The sequence below is a fragment of the Chiloscyllium punctatum genome, chromosome 21 (genome assembly GCF_047496795.1).
Source record: "Chiloscyllium punctatum isolate Juve2018m chromosome 21, sChiPun1.3, whole genome shotgun sequence".
NCBI lineage: Eukaryota > Metazoa > Chordata > Chondrichthyes > Orectolobiformes > Hemiscylliidae > Chiloscyllium > Chiloscyllium punctatum.
In genome coordinates this window covers 17,834,519-17,851,287 of record NC_092759.1, presented here as the reverse complement: position 1 = coordinate 17,851,287, position 16,769 = coordinate 17,834,519, and the positions used below count along the sequence as shown (strand labels likewise).

The 16,769-nt window shown below is 41.7% G+C and overlaps 1 protein-coding gene across 1 annotated transcript in view; it reads left to right on the top strand.

Moving 5' to 3' along the window:
* Window positions 1–16,498, top strand: part of LOC140492614 (uncharacterized) — a 162,883-nt gene extending 146,385 nt beyond the window's left edge. The window contains exons 62-70 of the mRNA XM_072591626.1: window positions 2,221–2,339; window positions 5,978–6,036; window positions 6,442–6,581; window positions 8,046–8,114; window positions 11,407–11,569; window positions 13,079–13,255; window positions 13,905–14,014; window positions 14,275–14,331; window positions 15,757–16,498. Of these exons, the coding sequence (XP_072447727.1) occupies window positions 2,221–2,339; window positions 5,978–6,036; window positions 6,442–6,581; window positions 8,046–8,114; window positions 11,407–11,569; window positions 13,079–13,255; window positions 13,905–14,014; window positions 14,275–14,288 (851 nt within the window). The 3' untranslated portion in view covers window positions 14,289–14,331; window positions 15,757–16,498. The remainder of the gene's footprint in view (window positions 1–2,220; window positions 2,340–5,977; window positions 6,037–6,441; window positions 6,582–8,045; window positions 8,115–11,406; window positions 11,570–13,078; window positions 13,256–13,904; window positions 14,015–14,274; window positions 14,332–15,756) is intronic.
* The last annotated feature ends 271 nt before the right edge of the window (window positions 16,499–16,769 follow it).

Here is a 16,769-nt window from a genome sequence, read left to right as displayed (position 1 = left end):
GCAAGTAATGTTACAATCCAATACTAACATCAGTAATATTCTTCTCTGTTTAAATATTAGAGAATATTACACCCATCATCAAGACAGGGAACATTACCCACAATTATAACACAGTGAACATTGCACTCCAATATTAACATGGGTGCACAGGCAGTGGGGATTCAGAAAGTAAGGTACTTGCTGCAGTATTCCTGGCATTTAACCTGCTCGTGTAGCCACTATATTTATATGGTGAGTCCAGCTAAATTCCTGGTTAATGGTCACTCACAAGATGTTGATAGTGGGGGATTCAGTGATGGTAACACTGTTCAATGTCAAGGGACCATGGTTAGATTGTTTTTATTGGAGATGGTCATTGCCAGGCATTTATGTGGCACAAATGCAATTGTCACTTTTCAGACCAAGCCTGGACATTGTTGTATTTGAGCTGAACTCCTTCAGGAGTGGTGTTGAATGAGCAAAGATCCTTGCTTCTGACCTTATGATGGAGGGAAGGCAATAAAATCATGACTGCTCTCATCATGACCTCAACTACCCTTTCCTGCCTGTTCCCCCAACCTCCGACTGCCTCATCTGTAGGATTATATATTGCAGAGGACATTCTAGGCTGTGTCATTAAATATAATCAAGTCTGAGACAGATTAGATCAGCCGTAATCTCATTTAATTAGAGAGAAAACTTAATTGGCTGAATGGCCTGTTTCTTATCCGAACTCTTATAGTCTTATGGTTTTCATAAATCAAAATCTGTTTGCTTGTTTCTACATTTCCCTAAATAAGACATTGAGGCTTATTTTTTCTTTAGGAGACATCAATTGGGATGGAACCTGAGTTGCCTTTCCATCTCCCACCCCCGTGCTTTATTTGGCCTGAGGTTGGTGATATCCCCAACTAATCCTCTACTTCCTATTCTAACCCATCCCCATCCCAACAACTTATTCACTTCATATAGTATGAATTCACAAGTCTATCATAATACCTGAACATCCAAAAGCACACAAATCCCCCACATAAACAATTTGATCTCATAATTGCTCATCTCAACAGACGCCTAAACTGAAACAATGAAAACTGTTGAAGGTACTTAAAAAATGACTTGGGAATGGAAATTAATTAGGGAATGGGTGACTCGCTTGTAGCAGTCTAATTTAGAAACAGTAATCACGCTACATAAACCTTGACTTATTAACTGTTTATTCGTAAGCTCAGAGACAAATCCGCTGAATAGTCACAAGTCACTCCAATTGAACAAAGGCTTGACTTGACTGAGGACTGTTGACAACAATGACAAGCTTCCTAACTGTGTGTCCATGCTAAACACCATGGCAATACAGATGTAATATTCGGCTAGTCTCTCATGCTGAGGGTGCAAGGTGCCAATAGGCAAGTCAATACAAGGCAGTGGATGCTTTGACCACCGAGGTAGTGAGTGTTAAGACAGCAACCGCAGATGCGGCCTTGTGCAGTCCTAGTTTGTGATCTCACAGGGTCTTTGTTACAGTGCTGCAATGATCGTGTGACTATATAGGTTACAATCGTTTAACAATGAGCTAATTGTTAATTGCGGGATCATGAGGAAGCTAGACACATTGCCCAGTCACTAGCTTCAGTCCCGTAATGTCTGGACAGTGTTGGTTAGTAGCTGATAAGCAGGTGTTAATATATCATTGGCGCTTGCAAAGAGAAGAAAAGTCCCATGCAAGAAAATAATTCGTTTATCAGGTATCAGTATAGCTGTGAGGCCAACCATCTTTGCCGAGCATGGGAAACACACGCTTTAGCAAGCAGGCACCAAGATGAGATTCAAAATGGTTTCCAGGCTTTTAATATGTGACAAAATGGCTGACCCAAATCTAATAACTCTCCCACAATTATGTACCTTTTAAAACTTTTCCCAACTCCATGCAGCTAGTGTAAAACCTCACCGCTGCTATACCCTGTTCATCTTGCATAAAATCAGCAAACCTTCCAGAGACTGGCCTTTAATGAATCTGCCTCAATATGAAATATCTTGTTTATAAAAATAGGACACTTTGGAGCTCACATCTTCACCTGCCTTCAGAAAACAGACAGACAGCATAAATGTTGATGGGATATCCATCCACATTGTTTGGAGGCCATTTTTGTACTCTCCTGCTTTCGTTAAACTTGGGCCCCAAGGTGTACAGCTTATTATTACAAATGTAAATAAGGTACTAACACATGTTGCAATGTATTACAGGAAAGGTGACTTATGCCATCAGAGTAACAGTAAAAATAGAGAACAGGAATTACTCCATTGAACTGGCAAACAGATCATCTGAAACGTTCATGAACTTTTCAAAGGAGTTTAAGGAACAGGTTGGAAACTTTCAATATAGTTATATTGAAGGGCAATTATTAGAAATTGTTTTGAAAATATTATACGTTATGAAAAAGGGGGGCATTTTGGTGAAGTCAAAGTAAGATTGTTTTTCTCCTCTTCTATCTGATACAATGGGGTGTGTTTGATTTGCTACTTTTTCCTGCTTACTTTATCCCTTTACTGAGATAGGCCAAAGGATGTGTATCTTTTAGAAATAATCAGTGGCTACAGGGACCATAATGAGGCACATATATGATGATGCTGTCCCTTTAGCAAGGTTATTTTGCCTTTGGCTTTTTTGAGAGAGATTGTAAAGGCAGAGGTTCTGATATGCTTGGAAATATCTACCTTATATACACATATAAAAGTCGATCTCATGTAAAAATCAACCCCTTATTTTTGACAAAACAATATTGTATTTTCCATATATCTCATGTAAAAGTCGACTTTACTATATCACATTATATACCTCTTATGATGGAAACTGCATGTTCCACTTAAACAAAATCGCATTCATTCACTCATACCAGTAACTCTACTCATTGGTCTTTGTTTACTATATTGCATCTCTATTCATTTATTCATTCATTCATTCCTAACTCTACTTAGCCCAGTTGGTTTGCTACAGCATGTTTTGATTCATTCATTCATTCAGACCAGTACGAAGTCTATCGGTACTTATCGCACTTTGTTCACTGTACATCCAAACATTAATATTGTTAAAACATTAATCATTTTAATTGTGCCATTATATCTGAACAAAAATGAGATATATTAGCTACATATATCTTTGATAAATTTGAAAATGTTGTGAGGTTCATAGGATCTATATGAACGTTGATAAGGTATTTGACAAGGTTCCCTGTGGGAGACTGGTTAGCAAGGTTAGATCTTATGGAATACAGGGAGAACTATGGGCGGCACAGTGGCACAGTGGTTAGCACTGCTGCCTCACAGCGCCAGATACCAAGGTTCAATTCCCGCCTCAGGCGACTGACTGTGTGGAGTTTGCACATTCTCCCCGTGTCTGTGTGGGTTTCCTCTGGGTGCTCCGGTTTCCTCCCACAGTTCAGAAACATGGAGGTTAGGTGAATTGGCCATGCTAAATTGCCCGTAGTGTTAGGTGAAGGGGTAAATGTAGGGGAATGGGTCTGGGTGGGTTGCGCTTCGGTGGGTCGGTGGGGACTTGTTGAGCCGAAGGGCCTGTTTCCACACTGTAAGTGATCTAAAAAAAAACTAGCCATATGGATGCAGAACTGGCTCAAAGGTAAAAGACAGAGGGTTGTGGTGAAGGGTTGTTTTTCAGACTGGAGGCCTGTAACCATTGGCGTGCCATAAGGATTGGTGCTGGGTCCACTACTTTTCATCATTTATATAAATGATTTGGATGCAAACATCAGAGGTATAGTTAGTAAATTTGCAAGTGACACCAAAATTGGAAGTGTAATGGACAGCAAAGAAGGTTACCTCAGTTTACAACGGGATCTTGATCAGATGGACCAATGAGCCGAGGAGTGACAGATGGAGTTTCATTTAGATAAATGCAAGATGCTGCATTTTGGGAAAGCAAGTCTTAGTCAGACTTATACACTTAATGGTAAGGTCCTCAGGCGTGTTGCTGAACAAAGAGACCTTGGACTGCAGGCTCATAGCTCCTTGAAAGTAGAGTTGCAGGCAAATAGAATAGTGAAGAAGGAGTTTGGTATGCTTTCCTTTATTGGTCAGAGTATTGAGTACAGAAGTTGGGAGGTCATGTTATGACATTGGTTCGGCCACTTTTAGTATATTGCGTGCAATTCTGGTCTCTTTCCTATCGGAAAGATGTTGTGAAATTTGAAAGGTTTCAGAAAAGATTTACAAGGATGCTGCCAGGGTTGGAGGATTTGAGGTATAGGGCGAGGTTGAATAGAATGGGGATGTTTTTCCTGAAGCGTCAGAGGCTGAGGGGTGACCTTATAGAGGTTTATAAAATCATGAGGGGCATGGATAGGCTAAATAGACAAAGTCTTTTCCCTAGGGGGGGGAAGTCCAGAACTAGATGGCATAGGTTTAGGGTGAGAGGGGAAAGACCTAAAAGAGACCTAAGGTGCAACGTTTTCACACAGATGGTGGTATGTGTATGGAATGAGCTGCCAGTGGAATTGGTGGAGGCTAGTACAATTGCAACATTTAAGAGGCATCTGGATGGGTGTATGAATATGAAGGGTTTGGATGGATATGGGCCGGGTGCTGGCAAGTGGGACTAGATTAGGTTGGGATATCTTGTCGGCATGGATGAGTTGGGCCAAAGGGTCTGTTTCCGTGCTGTACATCTCTATGGCTCTGTACGAGAGTAAATGGGAGGGAAATGGAAGAGTTTGGCGGGAAAGTTCAAGATGCTTGCACATTCGGAATTAAATAAATGTTTCATTTGAGGTGTGCCATTATACCAGGCCATGACAATGGTGAACAGTGTGATTTTGAAGGATTACAATGAATCTTTGACGTTCAATTTTTGTACTGGTATGTAAGAATAAAATTTGCAACCAGTAATCTCTTATTTTTATCCAGTAATTACCTTTACTGTAACGCATTCTGTTTTTCTTCTTTACCTGGGATTAGTTGAGCAATCAAATCAACTTCTGCTAACAGTATGGTATTTTGAACTGCAGCATGAATTTCAGCCCCTCAAAACTACTGCCGTGTAATAGTCAACCCTTTAAATTAAACCTTTAAAATAGTCTAAACAATTTGACTTTTAAACGAGTATTTACAGTATTTGAAAAGCCTTTTAAGTTTTTTTTTCAAAAACACTTATACAACAAAAGGGGAGCTGCCAGTTCTCATAGTTCAGGGGTTGTTCTGGTTTGTATTGGTTCAGTTTCAGCAAGGAGTCTGTTTGAAGCAGCTGATCAATGGAAGTGGCTAGGAAGAAAAGGGTCGCTGATTCAACAGAGGCTTTCTGGCTGACTCTGTCTGCAATCTCCCTCTCTCCTGTCAGAGCCCGTGTTTGAATTTACCTTTTTGCCAAGAGGGTGTTTATGGGATGCTGCAGGAAATCGGAACAACACTTTGTTAAGTTGCGTTTTCATGTCTGTTGGGTTTTCAAATTGTTATGTTATTCTAAACTTGGTTTTCTTTTGTTCGTGTGTAAATAAATTCTGTTTTGTTTAAAATCGTGTGGTTTGACCAGCTGCATCACTTCTGGAATATCCAGCTTACACCTGCTTAAAGCAACTAGAAAAGTCAGGGTCTACGCTACCTTCTTGAAATGTTTTGTGGGGGGTCTGGCCTGGCCCGTAACACATGCTAAACAGAGGATTTTCCCTTTACTCTCTCTTTCCCTATTTAGAACACCACGTCTGTCCCTTCTCTCAAAAAGACTTGTCTCTCAAATCCTATTCTTCATCCTTTCCAAATAAACAACATACCTGAGTACTCTGAGATAAGGCAGGAACAGGATACTGATTAAGGATGATCAGCCATGATCATATTGAATGGTGGTGCAGGCTCGAAGGGCAGAATGGCCTACTCCTGCACCTATTGTTTCTTGTCTGTGTCGAATGGTTACCGTTTCCTTGGCCTGTCTTTCTTTGCCTCTTTCACACATGCATGCAGGAGTATGTTTATCTACCAATTGTTTTATGTCTTTCAGATGCACTTTGTTTATGGACGTATTCAAAGATATCAAACAGTCGAGATCACAATGACAAGGTAGCAATTTCAGAACACAAGTCCAAGTTCTGATAAATTTATATTATGTGTGATAAAAACGATATGGGCCAATCAGGTTCAATAAAATCTGTGCAGATATGCAAATAAGTGCTCTGTGATGGATGATGAAGGTTTAAAGCTTCAGTTGGAGGAGGGCAACAAAGTTGCCCCCATTGAGAGGAAGTAATGGAGAAGTAACTGGAAAAGAGATTAAACTACAGAATCATCCCGATATTTGCCCTCGGGATTTGCCTATTTATATCAGTTCTTCAAGAGCTGAATGCACAGGGCAGATAAAATTCAGCTCCATTGATTATACCTGTTGGATCTTGCTCCAATGTCATCAAGCAGTAACTAGCATTAAACATAATTTTTGCTTTTTCTCCTCTTCCCTCATGTTTTTAGCCAGGGCAGCATTGTTACTGATCATAAAGCTATTTTCAACAATAAAACAGAACAGTTCGAGGAAAGCATGATAAAGGAAACAATAAAAGATATCGAAGAAAGCTTACAATCCAGGAATTGTACCAACAGTAATGATTCAAGTAAGAAAGTGATCCTGTTCTCAATTACACTCAGCAGTAAAGTTGCACAGCCACATGAACACCTCATCTGAAATGTCTGTGTGTGGTGTGTCATTGTGTTGGGCACTGATTTAAAGCCATTCTTCCTCCTAAACAGCAGTGATTGCTCATGAAAATCTCCAACCAGACCCTACGCTACACTAACACTGTTTTAGCCACACGTAGAAGTTGACCTTTAAAACCTACAAACATATCTCCAGAAATGAAGAGTCAACTCATATGCCAAGTATAAAAGTGAAGAAGTGGTGGTTGCCATGTTTACCAATCACCTTAGGGGGTCAGCTGTGTGCAGGATACGTCTTAAACTCCTGCATATTATTGCAGCACAGCCTGCATTGTCTGCCTCCACCCTGATCCCTTACACCCAGTGAGAAAGTACAGGTCAATAAAACATTCATCTGTGGAGAGAAACATTGAGGCTCCAAATGTCAGAATAGCATCTTGGGGCTGGAAATGTGGGTGGGAGGGGTTAAGGTATATGCAAAAACGGGAATTTTGAGACCATGAAAATGAAGTCATCATATATGCCGGGTTGATGTATATTGTAATTTTGATGGGAGATAACTCCTTGTCACACAAGCAATATTGATTGTTGACTGTCTATTTCAGGCAGAGCACTGTCACCTCCTTCTCAGAAGGTTGGGGGTTAAAGTCTCACTCCACTTTATTATCCACACTGAGATATGAGCCTACTGACATACCGGCCAGATGAAGAAAGGATGGCAGGATCCCCATCACTGAAGGGGCTCAGTGAATCCGTTTGGTTTTATTACTCACCAGCTCACATTGATTCAATGTGTGGCTAGATTTCAAACTTAGAATCTGTGGGTTTCTAAACCCGTTCCACAATCACTGCACTTGACAAACTGCTCTCATTTATCAGGGGTTTGCTTTTGCCAACCCATTTGCTTCCTTTGAAATATGCTCGGCATCATTTTCATCCCCACTGACTGTCTGATACTCTGATGGGAGGGGCTCATAGGCCTGTTGATTTCATGGGGTGAGCAATCACCTCCGGTAAAGCCAAAAATAATGACGAGAAATCTTTGTTGTGTTAACAGTGCCAACCTGAATGTGTATTAATGGGTGTTTCTGGCATAACTCGTACTTAAGTCTCCATCCCTGTTTATGCTGAGTAGGTGGTGATACAAATGATGGGATTGTTTGTCCACTTCAATGGGCATTTATTAGGTGATGACATGTAGGTTGACATGAAGGCTGTACAGGTCTGGGTGACAGGATTCCTTTTCTCGACAGTAAACCTGTTGGAGCAACATAATCACTGCACTACTGTCTAATTTCAGAATAGAATTTAAATATTTTACTCATGTTGCTTTCTTGATATGTATGATTATTAATTCAAAGATTGTTGAAAGCTTCTCCTGTGTATATATTCTTTTAACTGTGAACTCATTCACATTTCAGAGCAGTGTTCAGGACTTCAGCTTGCGCCAAATTACAAAAATGCATCATACACAAATCAAGATGTGACTGGTGAGTTTTACATTCTTGAAGTTTATAAACATAGCAACAAATTAAGAGCCTAAGACTTCATATAATGAAGTTGCAAACAAATAAAATACTTTACACACTTTATCTTAATTGTTAACACGTGGCTGCAAGGCTGGAGCAGGAAGAAGGGCTTCAGACACCTAGACCATTGAGATGCCTTCTGGAGAAGGTGGCACCTGTACAGGAAGGACAGGTTGCACTTGAACTGGAGGGGCACAAATGTCCTGGTTGGGAGATTTGCTCGTATGGTTCAGGAGGGTTTAAACTAATTTGGCAAGGAGGTAGGAATCAGAGCTACATATCTGAGAGAGGGGTGGTTGTAGATGGGGCAGTGACAGGATGTCGTGAATCTATTGGGAAGGTTTCTCACGTGATGAAACAAAGGGATTGGTTAAAGTGTGTCTGCTTTAAAGCAAGGAGTGTTAGAAATAATAGAGATGAACTTAGAGCATGGATCAGTATTTGGGGCTAAGATGTTGTGGCCATAACAGAGACATGGGTTTCACAGGGGCAGGAATGGTTGCTAGATATTCTAGTGTTTAGAACATTTAAAAAGAACAGGGAGGGTGGAAAAAGAGGAGGGGGTGTAGCATTGCTAATCAGAGAGTGCATCACAGCTACAGGAACAAAGGTTGTTGAGTAAGGTATGCCTACTGAGTCAGTGTGGGTGGAAGTTAGGAACAGCAAGGGAGCAGCCACCTCATTGGGGGTTTTATACAGACCCCCTAACAGCAGTAGGGAGATTGAAGATCTCATAGGCGGGCAGATTTTGGAAAAATGCAGGTGTAGCAGGGTTGTTGTTATGGGAGCAATTGTTCCACAGAAAGGGCATAGCAGACATGTGGAAGCTGGTTAAGGAGCAGTTGTTGCGAGTGATGCACAAATTTGTTCCTCTGAGACAAGTAAGAAGGGGTAAGATTATGGAACCTTGGATGATGAGAACAGAGGAGTTTCTCGTCAAAAGGAAGAAGGCAGCTAAGGTGAAGGAAGCAAGGATCTAGCACAGCTTTACAGGATTACAGGCTTGCTAGAAAGGAGATCAGAAATAGACTGAGGAAAGCCAGGAGGGGCCACGAGAAAGGCTTGGCAGGAAGGATTAGGGAAAAACTAAGGGCGGCACGGTGGCACAGTGGTTAGCACTGCTGCCTCACAGCGCCAGAGACCTGGGTTCAATTCCCGCCTCAGGTGACTGACTGTGTGGAGTTTGCACATTCTCCCCGTGTCTGCGTGGGTTTCCTCCGGGTACTCCAGTTTCCTCCCAAGATGTGCAGGTCAGGTAAATTGGCCATACTAAATTGCCCGTAGTGTTAGGTAAGGGGTAGATGTAGGGGTATGGGTGGGTTGCGCTCCGGCGGGGCGGTGTGGACTTGTTGGGCCGAAGGGCCTGTTTCCACATTGTAAGTAATCTAATCTAAAAGGCATTTTACTTTATACATGAAGAATAAGAGAATGATCAGGGAAAAAGAGGGCCGATCAGGGAAAGCACAGGGAACTTATGTGTGGAGTCTGAGTAGATCGGGGAAGCCCTAAATGAATTTTTTGCCTCAGTTTTCACAAAGGAAAGGGACCTTGTTGTGAATGAGAACTTTGAGGAGCTGTGATATGGGCTTGAACAGATCAAGATAGATGAGGTTGATGTGTTGGAAATTTTGGTAAACGTTAAGATTGATAAGTCCCCAGGGCCAGACCAGATTTATCCTAGGTTGCTCTGGGAAGTGAGAAAAGAGGTTGCTAAGCCGCTGGTGAAGATCTTTGCTTCCTCACACTCCACGGGAGTCATACCGGAGGATTGGAAGGAGGCGAGTGTTCCTCTTTTTAAGAAAGCTAATAGGGAAATCCCTGGCAATTACAGACCAGTCAGTCTTATGTCTATAGTCAGCAAGGTTTTGGAAAGAACTCTGAGGGATAGGATTTATGACTATTTGGAAAAGCATAGCGTGATTAAAGGCAGTCAGCATAGCTTTGTGAAGGGCAGGTCATGCCTAACTAATCTTATTGAGTTCTTCGAGGAGTTGACAAGACAGGTCGATGAAGGTCAAGCAGTAGATGTGGTGTATGTGGACTTCAGCAAGACATTTGGTAAGGTTCCCCGTGGTAGGCTTATTCATAAATTCAGGAAGTATGAAATACAGGGAGATTTGGCTGTCTGGATTTAAAATTGGTTGGCTGACCGAAGTCAGAGAGTGGTTGTAGATGGAAAGTATTCTGCCTGGACATCAGTGTTGAGTGGTCTGCCACAAGGCTCTGTTCTTGGCCTCTGCTCTTTGTAATTTTTATAAATGACTTGGATGAGGAGATTGAGGGGTGGGTTAGTAAATTTGCAGACGACCACTAAGGTTGGAGGTGCCGTTGATAGTATTGAGGGCTGTTGCAGGCTGCAGCGCGACATAGACAGGATGCAGAGCTGGGCTGAGAAATGGCAGATGGAGTTCAATCTGGATAAATACAAAGTGATGCATTTTGGAAGGTTGATCTTGAATGCTGAATATAGGATTTAAAGACAGGATTCTTGGCAGTGTTGAGGAAAAGAGGGATCTTGGTGTTCAAGTACATAGATCCCTCAAGGTTGCCACCCAAGTGGATAGGGTTGTTAAGAAAGCATATCGTGTTTTGGCTTTCATTAATGGGGAATCGAGTTTAAGAGCCGCGAGGTTCCTAGTGAGACCACAATTGGAATATTGTGTCCAGTTCTGGTTGCCCTACTAGAGGAAAGATACAAAGGCTTTGGAGAGGGTGCAAAGAAGGTTTACCAGGATGCTGCCTGGACTGGAGGGCTTGTCTTATGAAGAGAGGTTGACTAAGCTTGCACTTTTCTCTCTGAAGAGAAGGAGGAAGAGAGGTGACCTGATCGAGGTATACAAGGTAATAAGAAGCATGGATGGAGTCAATAGCCAGAGACTTTTCCCTAGGGCAGGATTGACTGGAACGAGGGGTCATAGTTTAAAGATATTAGGAGGAAGGTATAGAGGAGATGTCAGAGGTAGGTTCTTTACGCAGAGAGTTGTGAATGCATGGAATGTGTTGCCAGCAGTCGTGATGGAAGCAGGATCATTAGGGACATTTAAGCACCTGCTGGTCATGCAAATGGATCGCAGTGAATTGAGGGGTGCATAGGTAAGGTTATTTTATTTTACATTAGGGTTAATCCTCGGCTCAACATTGTAGGCCGAAGGGCCTCTTCTGTGCTGTACCTTTCTATGTTCTAAAACGTTCGTGAGATGTGAGAAATACATTGCCAAAGTCATGATTTTGTTGTCCATTAACTGTTCAACAGTTGATTGCTCTACGTATGTCAAAGACAATTTCAAGGACTATTTTGCAGCTGTAAATACATCTTCGGGCTGGATCTGTGTATCAAGGTGTTACAGTGACCATAAAGATCACTTGCAGTGCCGATACGGGAAATGTGAGCTCACAGCAAAGGGTCCCAAATGCTTGTAAGTTTTGATTGATATTCTTGTGTTTAACTCATAAATGGTTAACCTAGTGAGGTCCAGGGCTGCTGAACCTGAAGAATTGTCTTGCGGTCTCGATATTTTAGGTTTAATTTCCTGGGCAGTGCTGCAGACAAACCAACAAAAAAAATTACTTTGAAATTACAAAGAGCTGTGAGCTTTTATTCGGTTTGATTGGGGTTAACAATCAGGAACATTATTGTTACTTGTTTTAAAGAAGCTGGAATACAGAAAAATTGCAGTTGAGCTGAGGAGGTTGGACATTATGTAATAAAACATCTGGGACTATAAGTATTACTCAGTGCCCTAACCAATGAGTGTGACTGCAAAAGATTCACCTGCAGTTTCTTTATACAATGCTGTTAACTATTGATTTATGTTTGGTAATTACCTTGCATGACATATCTGACTCATGTCATACCTTTCTTGAAAAAACTAAAACTTAAATAGGTCACAAAAATCTCACCTCTCTTCCAGAGATTGGATCTAAGAAAGACTGATGGAATGAAAGACTTCAATTTTTTACAATTAATTCATGAAATGCGAGTGTCACTAGCTAGACCAGCATTTATTGTTCAAAGGGCAGTTAACAGTCAGCCACTTTGCTGTGGGTCTGGAACCATAGTAGGCCAGACCAGGTAAGGATGGCAGATTTCCTTGCCTAAAAAGCATTAATGAACCATTAATTTAATAATAATCATCATCAACAATGTCAACAAGAGTACCATCAGGCTCGCTTTTTATTGAATGCAGATTTCACCATCTACTGCAATGGGTTTTGATCCTATGCTCACAGAACATCAGGTGCTAATTCAGTGACATTACCAGTGTGCCATCATCTCCTAATTGAAGTTCACTATAAAGGTCAAAGACTTCTTATCCTCTTCTCCTACTCTGTTTGAAGCATTTATTGCCCATCCCCATTCTCCCTGCAAAGATGGTAGTACAAATAATGGGCTTGCAAGGCCTCAGCAGAGTCACTGCCAATCACAGTGAATGAAACTGACATGAAACTGGAACCTTGTATAGGTGGTGTAAATTCAGCAATCAGTACAATTGATTTTAAATTGGCAATTCCACTTACACATAGCAAGGTGGTTGATGCATGAAGTGGAGACATGTCACACAAGCCTTATGTGTTGCTGTTTTGATGAAATGTTCCATGAATGATGAAATGATGAAATAAACGCATTGGCCATGCATTTGGTGTCGTAGTGCTTGCTAAGACAGTGCAGATGGAACTTTACTCTGTAACTAAACAATATGAGGTGTGTTAGATGAGACAGTGCAGATAGCGTTTTACTCTGTAACTAAACAATGCTAGGGATATTCAATGGAGAACAATAATAGATGAAATTCTACTTGATATCTAACCTCTGCTATACCTACCCTGCAAATGTTTGATAAGATGGGGCAGAAGAACATTTATTCTAGATCTATATTTTAATTCAGTAACTTCATTGTGCCTGACCATTTCTTTTTTGGTTTCAGATGTGATACATCAAAGGATTACTGGTACATTGGAGAAAACTGTCAATTCCCGGTCCATATATTGACTCTCATCATCGTGACAGTAGTGGTGGTTCTGATAATCATAGTCACATTGATAGTGCTGACTGTGTATTGTACAAGATACCAACATATGGTCAAGCGAAACCATTTATCAAGGTATTTTAGTCACCGCCTCTAACATTTCCTTCTTTGTGGCTCAATGTCTATGGAGTAATATTCCTGAGATTCTGCATTTAATTCCACAATGGCAGTTTGAGACTCTGAATTGTATTTAAGAAATCTGTAAATAAGCAATTGGCTCTAGTTAAAGTGGCCATGGAGTTGCTGGATTCTTGTAAAGACCCAAATAATCCACAAATATTTTCGGGAATCACTCAGTTTGTTCAATAAGACTTCCCACACTACTGTATGTAGTCTGTTAACCACCCTCACATGTGTCCAAGTGATCAGTTCAAGGAACAGTTCACCATGATGAGTGGATTGTGGGTACAGTGATAGTGTCCCTACCCTTGGAGACCCAGGTTCAAATTCTACCTGAGGGGCACATGATAACATTTCTGAACACATTAAGCAGATGATATGTGAGGACAAAGAGAAGACTCATCTTGAGCTCTCAGAGGATCAACCATAAATATTGATGGATGCTCAAGTACTTTTAAATTAATAGAAAGTGGAATTAAGTCTGATTCCTAAACTCACTGTCCAAGATGCCTCTGAAGACAGGATCCATAAGGTAATATTCAGTGTCACTCCAAGTCTGTACATTTGCATATTACTAACACAGGTTGAAATGTTTGTAATCCAGCAGGACGAAGACCCCAAATCAGATATTGAAATGGTGGGAGGAGGACAACTGGGAGTGGCGTGTATCCCAAGGTTTAACTCTCAGCAACCTTGCTGCTGCAAATGTTCACGGTAAGATTCAATGCCTTTTGAGCTCTAAATTGTCAAGATGTGCCTAAAGTTAGAATGACATCATCAGCGACGAAATTCCAGCAAGTTTTCTCCAAGCGATAGTGAAAGGAATTTATTTTAAACACAGCTTAATATTTTTGTTAGACAACCGAAGGTTAACAAATGTTCTCTCCCCTCCCCAACCCCCCCCCCCCCCTTCAAATGCTGTGAAGATCAAAAGACTTTATAACAGCTGTGTTCAAATATTCATGTCTACCCAGATACTCAGAATTGAAGAGCCATTCCCCAGAACAGAGGACATGAACTCATCTTTCAAGGTAAGACTTTATTTTGTAATCTCTTCATATTCCAGGGCCCAGAATGGAAAAAAGCAAGACATTTGTCTGTGTCCTAAACTCTTGGAGCAGGAGTAGGCAATTCAGCCTTTCCTGCTCCATTTCATACAATCATGGCTGATCTCATCCTGGCCTCAATTCCACTTTCCTGCTCCTCCCCTTCAACCTGTTACTAATTACAAATCTGTCCATCTCCTCCTTAAATTTACTCAATGTCCCAACATCCACTGCATGCTGGGACAGTGAATTCTGCAGAATAATGATCCTTTGAAAGAAGTAATTTCTCATCTTATTTCTCATCTCAGCCTATAACTACGACCACTCGTTATAGATTGCCCCATAAGGGGAACCATCCATTTTATGTGTACTTTGCCGTACCCATCAGCATCTTATAGACCTCAATGTGACCTGAGAGGTTGCTACCCAATGGTAGGTGGGTGTGAGTGTGTTTTGGGGGTGTAACAGCAGTCAGTCTGCATGGAAGCTGAGCAAAAACTGTTAATGAGTGGAGTGCCTAACAACTGACTGATTTGGGAGTGGGAGTGGGGGTGGGGGAATTAATGGGAATCAAGCTGCAGCAATCCCAACATTTAATGCAGGATAATGGGGCAGAAATGCCTGTTTTTTTCAGCTCACATTCAGGTGGGCTGCAACCTTCTGCTCATTTTAGAGGTATTTATTCAAATATATGAGGAAGATAAAACTAGGAGCAGGACAGACATTTCGACTCATCATACCTGCTCCAGCATTCAACATGGTTATTTCACACCCACTCTCAGTATACTTCAAGAGAGAAAGATCTGTCAATCTGAGCCTTAAATATACTCAACGATGGAGCGGCCTCAACCCTCTGGGGTAGAGAATTCCAAAGATACACTTCCCTCTCAGTGAAGACATTTCTGTTCATCCCAGTCTGGATCTCCAACCTTCCTGACATAAGGTGGCCAGAAGTGGACACTGTTACTCCAGATGCTTAGCTTTAAACAAGGGAAGCATCATTCCCTCCCCTTTGTCATTGCGCTGCTTTGAGATAATCAGTTGCCAGATTAGAATAGATTAGATTCCCTACAGTATGGAAACAGGCCCTTTGGCCCAACTAGTCCACGTTGACCCTCCAAAGAGCAACCCACCCAGACCAATTTCCCTCTGACTAATGCGCTTAACGCTATGGGCAATTTAGTATGGCCAATTCACCTAACCTTCACATTTTTGGATTATGGGAGGGAACCGGAGCACTAGGAGGAAACCCACGCAGACACAGGGAGAATGTGCAAACTCCACACAGTCGCCCGAGGCTGGAATTGAACCTGGGACCCTGGTGCTGTGAGGCAACACTGCTGACTGTAAAAGGCTGTTTTTTATATTCAATTCAATAATTCAATTCAATATTCTGTTTTTATTCTTCAGATCAAAATGTTAAAGCTGTAGACGGAAACATACACTGTTTAAGTTCTCCTGGTCTGATTAACACCTCACCTTCTCCACTCCAGAAACCGTGTATTGGACTCACAAACAGAACTGGTCTGCAACAATCTGATTATGACATCATGTATAGTCATTTTTTATTTTCCTTAAAAGTTAGTTCCATTAAAAAATCACAGTTAATTATTTGTTATATTTGGTTTTGACCTTAAGGCTAGGAACCCTGCATGAAGATCAGCGGGGGTCAATTGCTGTGTGTGTCTCACAGGGTGTCAAATTAACTTGTCACACCAGATACTGGCTGGGTGAAGGGAAGAGACATTCCTGCAATGGAACACCTGATGGTAATTAGGAGTAGGGTTTCAGGCTGGTTCCTTCCCTTACCTCTGTATTGAATCTACCTTTGTATCCCTCATGCTGACTTGACTGAGCTGAACACATGGTTTAAAGGTGGTCTGGAGTCCGTGTGGGATGAGTTGGTTACGGAGGCATGCACTGAGGAAGCAAATGTGGCTGTGGTACCGAGTTTGTTTCACAACATGGTTGAAGAGCTTCAGAGCAGAGGAAATGACCTGGGAGTTGCAGTGGGAGAGGGACTCCCTGAGATTCTTGTGGAGAGAGGAGAAAAACTTCTTCAAGGCAGGCATCCTTGCAAGAGGATTCGCAGTAGGGTTAAAATCAACAAGGTAAAAACAATGACTGCAGATGCTGAAAACCAAATACCGGATTAGTGGTGCTGGAAGAGCACAGCAGTTCAGGCAGCATCCAACGAGCAGCGAAATCGACGTTTCCTGATGAAGGGCTTTTGCCCGAAACGTCGATTTCGCTGCTCGTTGGATGCTGCCTGAACTGCTGTGCTCTTCCAGCACCACTAATCCAGTATTTGGTTTTCAGCATCTGCAGTCATTGTTTTTACCCTGAGCTGAACACAGGCTGGCACCTTCCTGTGCTGTGCGATACAGCACATAAACATAAACCTGAGCTTTCTGACCACACCT